The sequence below is a fragment of the Solea solea genome, chromosome 10 (genome assembly GCF_958295425.1).
Source record: "Solea solea chromosome 10, fSolSol10.1, whole genome shotgun sequence".
Taxonomy (NCBI): domain Eukaryota; kingdom Metazoa; phylum Chordata; class Actinopteri; order Pleuronectiformes; family Soleidae; genus Solea; species Solea solea.
Genome location: NC_081143.1, coordinates 22162642 through 22176215, shown reverse-complemented (window position 1 = coordinate 22176215; position 13574 = coordinate 22162642). Strand labels below are relative to the sequence as shown.

General features: G+C 39.9%; 1 protein-coding gene across 2 annotated transcripts; it reads right to left on the bottom strand.

Moving 5' to 3' along the window:
• Positions 1-194: 194 nt before the first annotated feature.
• tmc8 (transmembrane channel-like 8) lies at positions 195-12902 on the bottom strand. 2 transcript variants are annotated; one of them, XM_058639755.1, is made up of 16 exons: positions 12628-12902; positions 11383-11644; positions 10630-10778; positions 6581-6715; positions 6413-6465; positions 6151-6290; positions 5905-6052; positions 4899-5063; positions 4627-4778; positions 3878-3950; positions 3669-3772; positions 3307-3493; positions 2613-2767; positions 2353-2496; positions 1185-1263; positions 195-1051 (listed from the first exon to the last, which is right to left on the bottom strand). In XM_058639755.1, exons 1-16 carry the CDS (start codon positions 12737-12739, stop codon positions 935-937), a joined length of 2175 nt encoding a protein of 724 aa, XP_058495738.1. In that variant the 5' UTR covers positions 12740-12902; the 3' UTR covers positions 195-934. The 2 variants fall into 2 exon arrangements, with proteins under 2 accessions (XP_058495738.1, XP_058495737.1); XM_058639754.1 differs by having other exon boundaries at positions 195-1046.
• Positions 12903-13574: the final 672 nt, after the last annotated feature.

Here is a 13574-nt window from a genome sequence, read left to right as displayed (position 1 = left end):
CGACAGGCTGTGGAATGTTAGTTTCAGTTCTGCGTTTCCATGATCTTCTCATCCTCTCATCCAAAATCTGCATGGAAGTCTGAGATAAATTTACCATTTTGAATATAAATTGGAAGCGATTCTTTTCTGTGGATATTGCAAAGTGTCAGATGAGTCTTTATATTTTAGGAAAACATTCAACTCTGTACTTCATCGAAGTTCCAAGTAGGTTTTTAATTTTCACAAAAGATCTTCAGGAAATTCAGCAGTTTCACTTGACATCTTTTTCCTTCACCCCTCTTTACAAGACCTGGTAAGACCTCGGCCCGTTTAAAACAAGTTGATGCAGGAATCTTTTTCAATGATGTTTATGTGTGGGATTGTGGTTAGCACTGTTGCCTCACAGCAAGACGGTACCCGGTTCAAGTACTGGTTTTTAGTGAAGTTTTTCCGAGCACTCTGGTTTTTGGATTAGAGTATAGGTGTCCAAACGTTTGTGAAGATTCCCGGGGGCCAATGGTCCCTTCAGACCCGCACAAATGTACTGTTTTATAATATTTTTTTATTTTCATCGCAACCATTATCATTTTGAAATGGCAATGTAACCAAATCTAAGCCACGCAGGAGTGAACACATGAAAAGAAATCCTGCCTTTCTCACACATCTGGAGTCAAATATCATAATAACATCATAGGAGGTGAATGCCTGAATCTGTGTGTCATGGCCGGGTTGCCAACCTGGGACCGGGCCATAAATAATACATTATAAAACAGCCGAACTGTGGACGTGCCTGGATTAGAGCATAACAACTGTACTCTTAGCATCACCGTGTCTCATATAACTCTAAAAGTGAGACTTTTTTGATGTATTTATTTACAGGCAGCTCATGCTGTGGTCAGACGAGCCAGGCTCTGTCTTGAGAGGAAGTCATTTTCTTCTGTGACAATGTCACTTTTCAGCCACTGACGACGCTGTCCTCCCCGGCGGCTGCAGCACGCGCCCTGCGCTTGTCCCCGTGACGCCTGAGCAGCGTCGTGTGCTGTTTCACCAGGAAACGCTTGTCTGAACTACTCTGCAAGATACATACACATACATAAAAGAAGCATATAAGTATAAATTATTTTCTACATGTAGGTTTGCCCAGATAAATAAATAAAAAATTGCTTTTTTTTGAAGGTACTGGTTGTTTGAGGTGTCTCTCTCACCATCACCAGCATGTCTTTCAGTCTCTCGATGGCCTTCTGATTGGCTCGTCCCCGTGACACATATGAGGTTAAGATTATTCTGAAGGAACAAAGTGAATTCATCGTTCAAAGAGCAGCAGTGTTGTAATGTAACTGTACTTTACTTTGTTTTTTATATTTCGAGCAACTATCTCTGTTGGTATTCCCAGCTCTCCCTCTCTCTTGCGCTGTCATTCGTCGTCTTTTGTTTGGAGATTGTTTGTCAGTGTTACCAACTACTGTTGATGAAAAGTAACTAAAGTCAGCCTGAGAAGACACTAGATATGACGAGAACACGTCCTGTCTTTAGAGATTTCACACACAGGACTGAAAAAAAAGGTGTTCAATCTTAAAATAAAGAGAAGAGAAAACAAAACCTATTTTTAATTGACTAAACAAAACAGATCGGTGATTGACAGACTCTGTTTATTTGCGCTTTGTGTCTCACTCGTGCGGCAGAATTGGGCATTTCCTTTTCGTAAAGAATTTAGGTTTATGACAGAAAATTGGAAGATTTGTTGGTAGTTGTTTTTAAAAAAAAAAAAAAACATGTAAAAAGTAGCCGGGGGTCTTTAAAGTTGCTAAATATGCACATGTAAATGGTATGAAACATAAACAGACATTATTCTGCTTTCTTTCCCCTGGCGCCCCTGGTTTCTGTTATTGTATAACTGTAATGTAACGTTACAGCGCAACTCACAGTCCTGGTATATGTACTGCAGTGTTTTTGTGAGTCGTTTCAGGGGGTTCTGTGTGGACAGAGATGAAAACGGCAAAAGAGAAAAAAGATTGTTTACGATTCGTGTCGTTTCCGTCTGGACGTGGCCTCAGACTCTTCTTTTCCAGCACATCCATGGAATTCATTTATAAGATAGCACAGTTAAAACATCACTCACTGTGTGCAGCAGAGGAATGTCACCGCGGGACACGAAAAACACAGAGAGAGTTGTGTGACGCTGAAAGTCTTAATCGACATCGCGTGAACTCAGACTTACACACTACAGCTTTAAAGACAGATGGCTAGTATTGACTGATTATCATCACATATTTTCTTCTTATTTTACGTTCACCTGTAAAAAGTCATGATCAGTTATCATAAGGCAAATGCCTTAGAAGTCATTATTTTTACTTTCTCACTCTGTGAACTTACATTTCAGCGAGTATGAGCGGCAGGGCAAAGGCCTCAGAGGCCAGGTAGCGGAGGGTGCTCCTTGCAAGGCTCGGTAGACTATCGACACACACTCCGGCAACATTAAACACCGTTTCTCCATTTCCAAATGGACCACGGGAGCACCTGGACATGGAAAATGAAGGGAATGTGCAACAGAGTAAAACAAGGTGCTTTGGAACTTCATATGTATTGGGTGCAGTGATGTTTCCTCTACAGCAGCGACTGTCTCTGACGTGTACATTCTGTTCAGTGTGGCATCTTGCTGATAGAGGTCGACGCCCACTGTGGTTGCAGCCATGATGAGACCGAGCAGCAGCATGAAGTGGAATAACACCGAGGACGTGGACGCTCGAAACATTCTGTCCTCTGCGACACAGCATCGCAGGACAGTGAACTGCAAACAGAGGGAGAGACCCGGACATTACTGGACATGTTTGGATAGAAATCACAGCAGAGCAACAGACCACACACTTGGAAGAAAGCAAACGAAGACTAAAGCTGTGCTCTTACTGTAAGCTCCAGAAGGAAAATCAATGACTAGAACATAACATATCACCAGATGTCGAAATTAATGGATTACATTTACTCACGTTACTGTAATTGAGTAGGTTTTTTGTGAACTTGCACTTTTAAATTTTTTTTTTTTTCTTAATTTGTAATTTGAATGATGAGGACAGGTGAATGAGGACAGGTGAATGGTGTGGTCAGGTGAATGATGAGGACAGGTGAATGATATGGACAGGTGAAAGATGAGGACAGGTGAATTGTCACAAATTAAGGTCCCTGAGTGAGTGAAGTTGAAGCATTTGTGACTTTTACTCTGAGTACATTTTAAACAAGCTACTTTTTTTACTTTAACTTTTACCTTATATATATGATTGAACAGCAAATGAATAATAACTGGTATATATCTGCTAAACCCCCACCCCCCACCTTTTTGATGTAGAATGTGGCCACCAGTGTGACAGTTCCTATGAGAGGCAGCAGAGGGCAGTAGTAGATTCCCACCCAGGACACAGTCTGACTGTACACCACATCCAACACGTTGAAAGGGATCAGAAAGTGTTGTTTCCCAGACAACCGGGACAGCAAGGACGTGGGGTACTTCTCCTGCACCAGCCTGTCAAAGAGAGTTAAGGCATGAGGCTGGTGAACTGTGGGGACAGAGAAACGCCTCCCACTGCTGTGGAATCTGCTCACAAAAGGCGTCACACAGTCGCATTTACAGTATGTTTCCATTCAAACCACAACGGCGACTAAGACAGAAAGAGACTGTTGATTGCGTGTGAACCCACTTCCTGGGGTAGTTGAGAAGAAAGGCAGTGCAGAAAGTGGCAAGGAAGTTGAAAATGCAAAGCTTGTACACCTCTCTGCCAAACTGGTTCTCCCTGCAGTGATGCTGTAAAGAATCAAGCACATGATAGAAATCATAAAACAGTCAATATGGTCGATATTTTATCAATGCCCACAATGCTGGTCGGTCTTTAGGTCACTCTCAACTCACCTGATCTTCTTTTGTGGTTTTGAAAAGGAAAAACAAGTAGATTCCCAGTGAGGCCAGCTTCAAGAAGATGCTCCTGATGAAAATACAGCGGGTGTAAGCGCATATAGTATATATACAGTATGTGTATATATATATATATATATATATATACACACGTGTGTATATATGTATATATACATATATATACTGTATATATGTGTGTGTGTGTGTGTGTGTGTGAGCTTACACACCATCATGTGTTTGTCTCATTTCTTATTCAGCATGAACACAACTAAAAGTAAGTTAGTGGCTCGGTTTGTAAAAACTGCAATGGGATTTCTTCTTGAAAACAAAATTTACAAATAGTATGTTCATATCAAGCATAAGAATAAGTGTTGGATTTTTGTGAAACATCAAACCCATCAGTAAGTCAGAAGTTTTGAGCTGCTTTTGTAGTGGAAATTCTGATTTAAAAAATGTTCAGGCAGGAAATAGGTTGTGTGAATTATGTAAATTAGGTTAAACTGAGTCACAGTTTCTTCTGTATTGCCCTTATCATTATGCACTAATAATAGTTAGACTGAATACATTTCCAGAAATGTTCTGGATGTCACTGATGGTGACAAACGTATGGACATTTCATTTTAACTCCTGTAAGTTAGAGGGTTTATTGGTTTAGTATGTTCTACTTTCGGATTTCTGGTCTATTGACTTGTAAAATAAATAATGACACAATCAGTCATTCACATATCCCTGTGCACTTGACTTACCTCACCAGCGTGGTGTTCACCTGCACGGTGAAAGAGTAGTCTTCAAAAGACGAGATCTTGCGGAAGACGTGAGGGAGGAGCAGGTTGACGAAGGCGATGGTGATGGGAGCAAGATACTGGAGGAACAGACTGACCAGCCAGTGGTGACCACTCTGAGAAACACACGTTTTTATTGTCTTATTATTGTCATTAGCCTTCTTATTGTTGAAATAAAAATAAAATTGGATTGGATTGGAGTGGATAACTAGATGTACTCGGCATCAAAGTCTCACCTCGTTCAGCGACGTCTCCGTGGCATAGAAGATGAGGGAGAAGGCTCCACCCAGCAGAGACAGAACAAGCACGTTGAGGATTAACCTGAGCAGGTAGAGACGCACTTTCTGTCCGAGTGTCCTCTGAGCTTCTCGCAAGGAGAAACTCTGCTCTTCCAAAAAAAGCTGAAGAAATGGAAAGAAAGACATCAGAAATATCACAACTGCAGTTACTGTCCAATACGTCCTTTATTTTCCTTTTTTAACAGAAAGTTTTAAATATATATGTCATGACATGAAAGTATTGTCATTTTTTAGCTTTTCATTATTATTGCTATTTTAGTATGTTTGTATATATAAATGTATAATACAGAATAAGAAGTTTATATGTACTAAAGCCAGTTAAGGGCTTTGTTTTATAGAGGCATTTCTACAGTAGCCTAAATGGCCAAAGCAGCTGGATGCAAGCAAGTGTTTCATGTCTCTAAAGCAGAAGCAGACTTAACAGAAGTACAAAAAAAGAACAACAACATCCTTTCTGGTATGCAAGGCCATCGTTTCCTCACTCAGAAGGGGGATTAGTGGAGGAACAGCCTCAACATTAGATGTGACTAATTCTTACACACTGGATCTTTAACTATGGAAATGGCTGGTATGAGCTTCGAGAAAACACTTAAAGACACGTAACATATTAATGCCGTGTGTCTGTGAGGCTTTATTTTGTAAAAGCACTTTGGTCAACTCATTTAGCCACATTAAACTAAAGCAAACGTGTGTGATTTAATTCATAACCATCTTTGGTCCAGGTTTTTAAAAGTTGCGTAATGTTGAAACAGTACTCTCTGTTTATTAGGAACAACACTCCTGCAACAACACGGAGGTTATAATGTTCTCTAGTTTTTAGAGACTTTAGAGACTGACTTAGAGAGGCATCAGTTTCGGCTGTGCTTATACAGTTACTGTATAATGAGACATTATTTTATGACATCATACATGCAGGTGCTACTGTACATGTTTGTCCAGGCACCTTGAGGTCATTCCTGATGAAGCTCTGTTTGAGAGTCGCTGCAGCCGGGTCCAGGATGGTGAAGTCCCAGCCACAGAAGATCTTGTAGCTCACATTCATGCTGTAACGCTTCCCGAGCATCCACCTGTGCTTGAAGCCAACTGTGGTTCTGTCACAGACATTTACACACACACACACACACGTTGATGTAAGCAGTGACTGCTGAATTGTATGTTTTTCTGCTGTGTTGTCACAGACTACACTGACCTCCGAACCACCATGATGAGACTGAGGAAGAGGATGGTGAGGATTCCAGTGAGGTACAGCAGGGGTGTGTTTAAACACGACAGATTCAGCGAGCCTCGTGTATAAAAACCATAGAAGACCGGAGAACGATCCACATAGCCCTGTAAAGAGGAAAACACAATTCTTATCCTAGGCTTAAAAAATAATCTTTTAATATTCTGAGGACCAACCAAATTATCCAGACAAGGTCAAAATGTCTTCACAAAGACACACACACACTTACCTTTCCCAGGAAGAAATCTAAGACGGAATCATTGCCTCCAAATCTCAAAGGTTCTGTAAAACACCAGGACATTTGTGTATTTGTTTTTCCTTTTTTCTTTTTTTTAGCAATCTCTATGGAGTTGTGTTTCATTTCTTCTTCATGTATCTGTCATTAGGAGGGACTCACCACTGCCATTGCTCCTGCCATAAAATGTTGTCGGCCCCAGGATGAAACCCCAGACCAGAGCACAGTGCAGGAGGTTTAAGTAAATCAGATATCTCAGGAAAACAAAATAGGCCTTCACGCCAACTCCAAACCTGCCTGGAAATCAAATCAAATGAATCGTATTTGTAATGCATCGATTCACGACATACATTATGTCAAGACACTCCACATTGTAAGACTTTGTTGTTGAGCAGCTACAATGAGCAGTTAAATTGTGCAGTTTAAATGTCCAGTGTGTAACATTTAGGAGGTTATTATCTGTCCTTGTCACCTGTATGTGATGAACAGGTTTCTTGTTCCTGGTCTTTAAGTTTTTCCTGATGCTTACTGGACCACACCCCTGTTATTTTCACCCAGTCAACATGTGTACACATAATTCACCTAATGTCTCTGCCAGATTGCCTTAAAGTTTCCCTTGTGTGCATTGTTCTCTTGCTGGGTATGACTTTGGGTTTTGGACTGGACTTTGACCATATGTCTTCTCTGCATCTGGGTTATCCAGAGGTGGAAAGAGTACTGAAATATTCTACTCAAGTAAACGTACCGGTCTAAAAATGTACTGAAGTTAAATTAAAATGTACTCTATACACTTTTTAACAAGGTTGGATTTTTTTCTTGTGTCGTGCAAAAAGGGGACACAAATCTCACATGAATTGTTATTAATAAAAGGGAAATCATTTCAAATTAAAGTGCTGACAAAACAAAATATGTAAACACATAATGTATCAATCAACAATCCTCAGCAACTGTCATCTGTATCATGGTTTTCCAAGGATCTTGATACAATCAATTCTAGTTGTTCTTGGTTCAATTGTGCATGGATACTTGATTAACTTTGTTCTTTCACAAACTCCCTTTTAGATGTACCGACAAAAAAAGCTTGATTCACACAAGTTTGTCCACATTAAACTAAACCCTGCAATTTTCAGAATAAAAGTCACCATTTTGTTGTCCAAACTAAGAGACACCCACACAGTTTTTTAAGTCAGAGTCAGTTCCTGTTTCTATCCACACTAAAATACAACAGATCTCTGAAGATTTCAAAATAAAAGTACCTGTTCCTGTATGTTTACGCTAAAACAGCAATTTTCAGAATAAAAGACACCGTGGCTGTGGCATAAAGAGGAGACTGATTTAGTGGTGACACACAAACACACCTGCTCATCTTCACGCAGGTGTTTTTCAGTCAGCTGATGACCGCTGATCGCTTCCTCCGCTTATGTATCTTCCTCCAGCCAACAGCTCCATGCTGTTACTTTGAAGAGAAGCTGCATAAACAAGCCGCAAAACGAAAAAAAGAAAAAAAAAGACGCGAAAAAAGTGACTCCGTTTAACTACAGAAACGGTTCCGAGAGGAGAACTTGTGGCGGTAATGCACCGCATCGTTTTTTGCCAACCGCCATAAAACCTCAAAAAAGAAAGAGGGAACTTTTAAAAAAAGAAAACTCCTGCGGCATGACGTCAGACGCCGAACAGGTGATGCATCACCTCGCGTATAAAAACGCTGCAAAGAGCTCCAAGATGGCGTGTTCGACCTGGTCAATATTGGTGGCCCAGAATGGTGAGTAATTATTGTCAGGTTATCTTAATGTTGACTCTGTTTGCTGAATTATATGCTCGAGTTTATCCCTGGCTCAGTGTCAGTCATGCTGTGCTTCCTTCTGTGTTCAATTCTGCCTTAATCTTAACTATTTGCTCAATTTCAGATTTGGTTCAAACTAAGTGCCATTGTTACATTTTTGGCTTAATGTTGGCTTAATAATTTATTCAAAATTAGCCTTACTTCAATACAAGCTGTCTCATTGTCAGCTCAATTCTGCCTTAATGTTGGCCATTTGCTCCATTTAACCTCAATTTTGACTTAGTGTTAGCTTTATTTGCTCAAAATAAGCCACACTGCTTATTGTTTGCTTTTATGCTCAATTACAGCTTTGGCTCAATGTAAATGGAATTTTCTCAATCTTCTTCCTGGTAGCCACCGGTACCGGGGGCAAAAATATGCACCGCGAAGCACATTAATCAGAGGCACATTTACCATTGATCAATATTGACATGCTGCATACCCACAGAAAGCTCAGAAACTCGACTAAAAGCTCATAAAAACCATTCCTATGTTCACCGAACACAGACTAAACTAGCAAAGTAATCTAACCAACACGAGCCGAAAACACCATAACCGCGTAAACATTTAAAAGCGGCACCAGAGAATCAGCGCCGTCATGTTGGGGAAAAAACATGTCTGCTCGATAGTAGAGACCACAGATTCCAACGGTACCATTTATATCACTCTATGACCAAAACTCACGGATCCAGCCGCAAAATAAGAGCAAAACTCACTTTCAAGAAGCCTCAGAAGTAGAAACAGACAAGCTGTAGTCCAACTCCAACTCATCTGAAGATGAGTGAAGTGGAGGAGGATGATGTTTTTATGAAGATACACACGCTGGTCTCTTGGATCCCCTGAGGAGCCAATAATGTGCTACTCCAGCGTTGAAAGGAAGAGAAAGCCCATCAGATTCAAAGGTGTCGATAACCTTGTACAGGTAGGTGCCATTACGCATCAGTTATACACATTTATTTATTGTTACTCTAATGTTCTAACTTATATGTAGGTTTTTTGTTGTAAATTTACATTTTTGGTATAAAATAAATGTGTATCATGAGAAAGAATACTTGGATACATTTTCTTTATATTATGAGTGGTTTTTTTGTTTTTGTTAGGTTGTCGGCACCAACCCCTGCAGAATAAATTAGTGGCCACTGGCCCTTTTCATTATATGGACATTTGGACATTTCACTGTGCAACACCTTTATCCTGTCGTGGGAGAGCTGCTGGTGACCCCCCCACACATCGAGAGGAGTGGGCGCCTTCCCTGCTCATCAGCTGCTGCAGGAATGGTTGCATATCTGCAGGGTGCTGCTGCAGGCCCTTTTCTCATGAGTAAATGTGAGGAAGCAGTGCCATTTTTGCACTGAAAGAAAGACCAGAGTTGGCAGCACCTGCTGCAAATGTGTGGAGTTTACATGCAATTAATTGTGCGATGTTGCTTTTGTGGAGAACGGGCCAGGTTATATTTCTAATCAATTCAATTATTTTTTTGATTCATTTGGTCCAGAAAATCTCACTGATTCCCAAACCTGTAAATGATCTCAAATGTCTTGTTTTGTCCACAAACCTGAGTCTTTTTTTTTTAATGATTTTTTCCATATGGAGCAAAGAAACCAGAAAATATGCATTTAAGAAGCTGAAAAATCAGAACTTGTTTTAATTAGAAAACCATTTAGTAGCAATTAAGGTTTGAAAAAAATCTGGGCATTTTCAAAATTGAAAGCTTTCCATGGAAATTAACAGGAATGTTGTGTTCAAAATTGAAGGTTGTAAAATTAAATGTAGTTTGTAAGTAATATATTGTAGCACAATCTTGGCTAAAACAATCAGATTTGATGCAAATACAGTTGAATATTAAAGGGATACTTCACCTATTTGCATTTAGCTTTATATTACTAAAATAGGGGTAGAATTTTCTTTTTTTTTAAATTGTGCTTCCCAACCTCAGTTTCCCCTGAGTTGAGAAATATCTTCCTTTTTTTGTTACATGCCCACGCTTGGTCTTTTTTAAGTAACTGTTCGCAAAGATGGTGGACACTGTTTACGTTCTGTGAATGAGGTCCCATCCCCCTACAGGTCGGTCTAAAAAGTGTGGAATTAACGTTGCCGTTTCAAGCCTCGGACCAAGTATCACTGCCTGATAGGCACAGTAAATGATGAGGCCGGTGATTTGGTGTTAAGTTCTCTGAGTGAGTGAGAAAGTATTATATAATACACTGAGTGATGCATTTTAAATCGTGATGATCGAGAGCGTAAGAAAAGTGTGATTGCAGCAAATTAGGTTAATTACGGAATTATCCCCAGCAGTGTTTTGGCACAACCAGTTACACACTGGAGCTTTAATTGCAGCACACCAAATCGTATGAGGTGTCAATTCAAGCCCTGATCCTGCTTTTCTTACCTTCGATGGCATGGAGCATGTGCTGCCATGGCAATATGCCTGACAGAGCTCCTCCCATCTGCTCCCAAACCCTCCGCCTGTTTATTCTCTGGCTCCGCCTCCAGGACTCCCAAAATCCAATATTGCTAATTTGCATCTTCCTCTGAATCCTAGTTAACAGCATAGACATGACAGTTACGCTAAATATTATCATTGTAAACCTCTTGTGAATCTATACTTTTTAGCTTTATCCACACTTGTGATTTTCAGTCAGAATACTCTCACCTCTAATGTGTATTTATAATATTGATCTCACAAATCTCCCAGTTCTAAAGTGAATACAGAGTTAACACAATACTCGCTGGAGGTAAATATGATGCCAGGATGTGTGTTTAAGATTAAAACAACACAGTTTTGGTGTCCTGAAAAACAAACTATTATTTGAAGAGGAAACTCTTTTTGAACTTGGGTCTGACGATAAGGTCTAAACACAAAATAATCTAAAAAAAGAAGCAAAGTGACAAATATACGTGGACATAATGCAGTCTTTATCTTGGGGTTGACATTATTCACAGCAAAGCAGTTTTATCCAAAATAGAAAATGAATGTTTATGACTGATTGGATAAGATGCACTTCTTGATCACTATTTAACCCAACAGTGTGTTGAGATAATGCCCAAGTACAGCCTGCACCTTTTTCACTTGAGTTTCAAAACAAGGACATAGGTTGAAAAGTAGCAGGTTGAAGGAGGAGCGTATAATAAATTCTCTTACCTGGCACTTTGCTTCGCCTGAATACATAAGGCCAAATTCCTGAGTGGCTGCATAGGCTCCTTGTCTCTGGATCCTCTGGACAGGTGGCGATTGCGGAGCTTCTCCCCCGGCTCTGTGTTGTCCCGCTTGGCCTCGCAGACTTCCAAAAAGCCCTGTGTGCGCTGCCCAGGCCGGCATGCCTGGATGCTGGGCAGCTGATCAAATATCTCTGTCTGATAGTACTCACAGGAGTCTTCAGACAGGGTGGAGTGAGTGCTCTCGTCTGTGGTGACAATGACAGACATGATTTCCTGACAACGACACATGAATTTGCATGTGAGACGTTTACAATTACAGTTACAACTTGGACATGAATATCATGAGCATGTCAGCTAGCAATAAACGGCAATAAAACACAACATTTTACAAAGACAAACTGATTAATCAACTACATGTTTCAGCTGTTGCGTGTGTGATAGTTTATATCTAATAAACAAGTAAATAAGATACTCTTTCCTGTGTGTATTTGAAGTAACTTTCATGTAATAACATCTAAAAACATTCATGGCTCATTTAAGGGAATTTTGGTGAAGATCTGAACTTGACGTTTCATACAGCTGACACATTTCATGTCATGTGGCTCGCATGTTGTTTTGAATGTCATGACAAGTCAGCTCTCTATTCTCTATTTCTAGAGAAGTGCTTTACAGAGTTAGAGGCAAAGCAACATAAAACATAAAATTAATAAAATAAATAGAAATAAAATAGTGACATAATGAGAGTAGTAAATATTAATATTTATATTTCGAGAAAAAGGTTGCATATTTATGACATCAAAAGTAGCAAATCTACGAGAAAAAAATCGGAAAAGAGAAAATAAAGTCACAGTGGGCATTTTTCAGCACCACAGACAGCGTCAGATTGCGCTCACATGAAAGCGCACCTGTGAACCTGCAATAAAAAGGAGATTGTAGTTATCAGTGGGTTCCCAGTTGCGGTGGACTGTTGTATAGGTGGTGCTGAGAATGTCCAACATGCTTGCTGCAGTAGAGAGGCTGTGATTAGCCTACCCACACCAACTTTATTAAAACACACGACTTGACTTTCTCATAGATTTGCCACTTTAAATCTCATAAATATGCGGCTTTTTAATATTACCCCTCCCCCGGGTCCGTATTTCTTATTTTTCATACGCCGTCATACTTAAAAGGCACAGTCAAAATATATATAAAGATGATAAATGCAGATTTGTATCCTCTCTGTTACCTGATAAGAGTCTCATGAAGTTGACAGTACGCTGCTCCTCCATTTTTTCACCTCCTTGAACTTCCTCTTTAACGACACCCAGCCTTCTCTCTTCACACAAGTTATCGCTCATCTCCACCCAAGGCGCAACCTATGGTTCTAAAGAGACTAACGCAATTTGCACCAAAATACTGCACCTCACTCAAGTGAAGGACCTCTGAGCAGCCATTCTATGGTTTGTGTTGTTCCTTACGCCTCTCTCTGACATGTGCGGCACATGTTAGGTCTGTCCACACACTGACTGACTGACTGATTGTGGCTAAATTTGACAGCTCACAGGAAATCACATGGCAGGATGTTGACACAGGCAAATGCAGGGGTAGCAGAATACACCAAATAAATATTTCACAGTATATGCACATGTAAATAGAAGATCCTGAGGGTCATATTTTCTTTACATATCATGTAGATTTTAGTTTTTTACTACGGTTCACTAATAATTTATGATTTATCATCTCATCACATCTTTGCCTATAAAGCCCACCAAGGTCTATAACTCTATAGTCCTTTATTCCCTCTGCAATATCCACCGTGAACAAAATCAAACAAATAACAAACAATATACTGAGTATACAATTTGTATATAAATAAATGCACTTCATTAAATCTATTAACTAGCATAACAGCATAATGTTTCCTCATTCTGGGCAATGCTTTGTCATTTAGAGACTGTGTTTGAAACTAACGCACAGGATGAGCGAGCAGGAAAAAAGACTCTTTGCACGCACTTACTACACCACAAGGACATTTGAGGTTTCGAGTGGGCCATTTACAAAGAAGCATCGCTGGCTTTTCTTATCTAGCATCATTCTGAGATATTTGGATTCGATTCTTCTCAGACATGGAGACTTTCTGATGATCAAAAATAGTAAATAAAATACACCAGTTGATCAGTAATGTGACCAGGT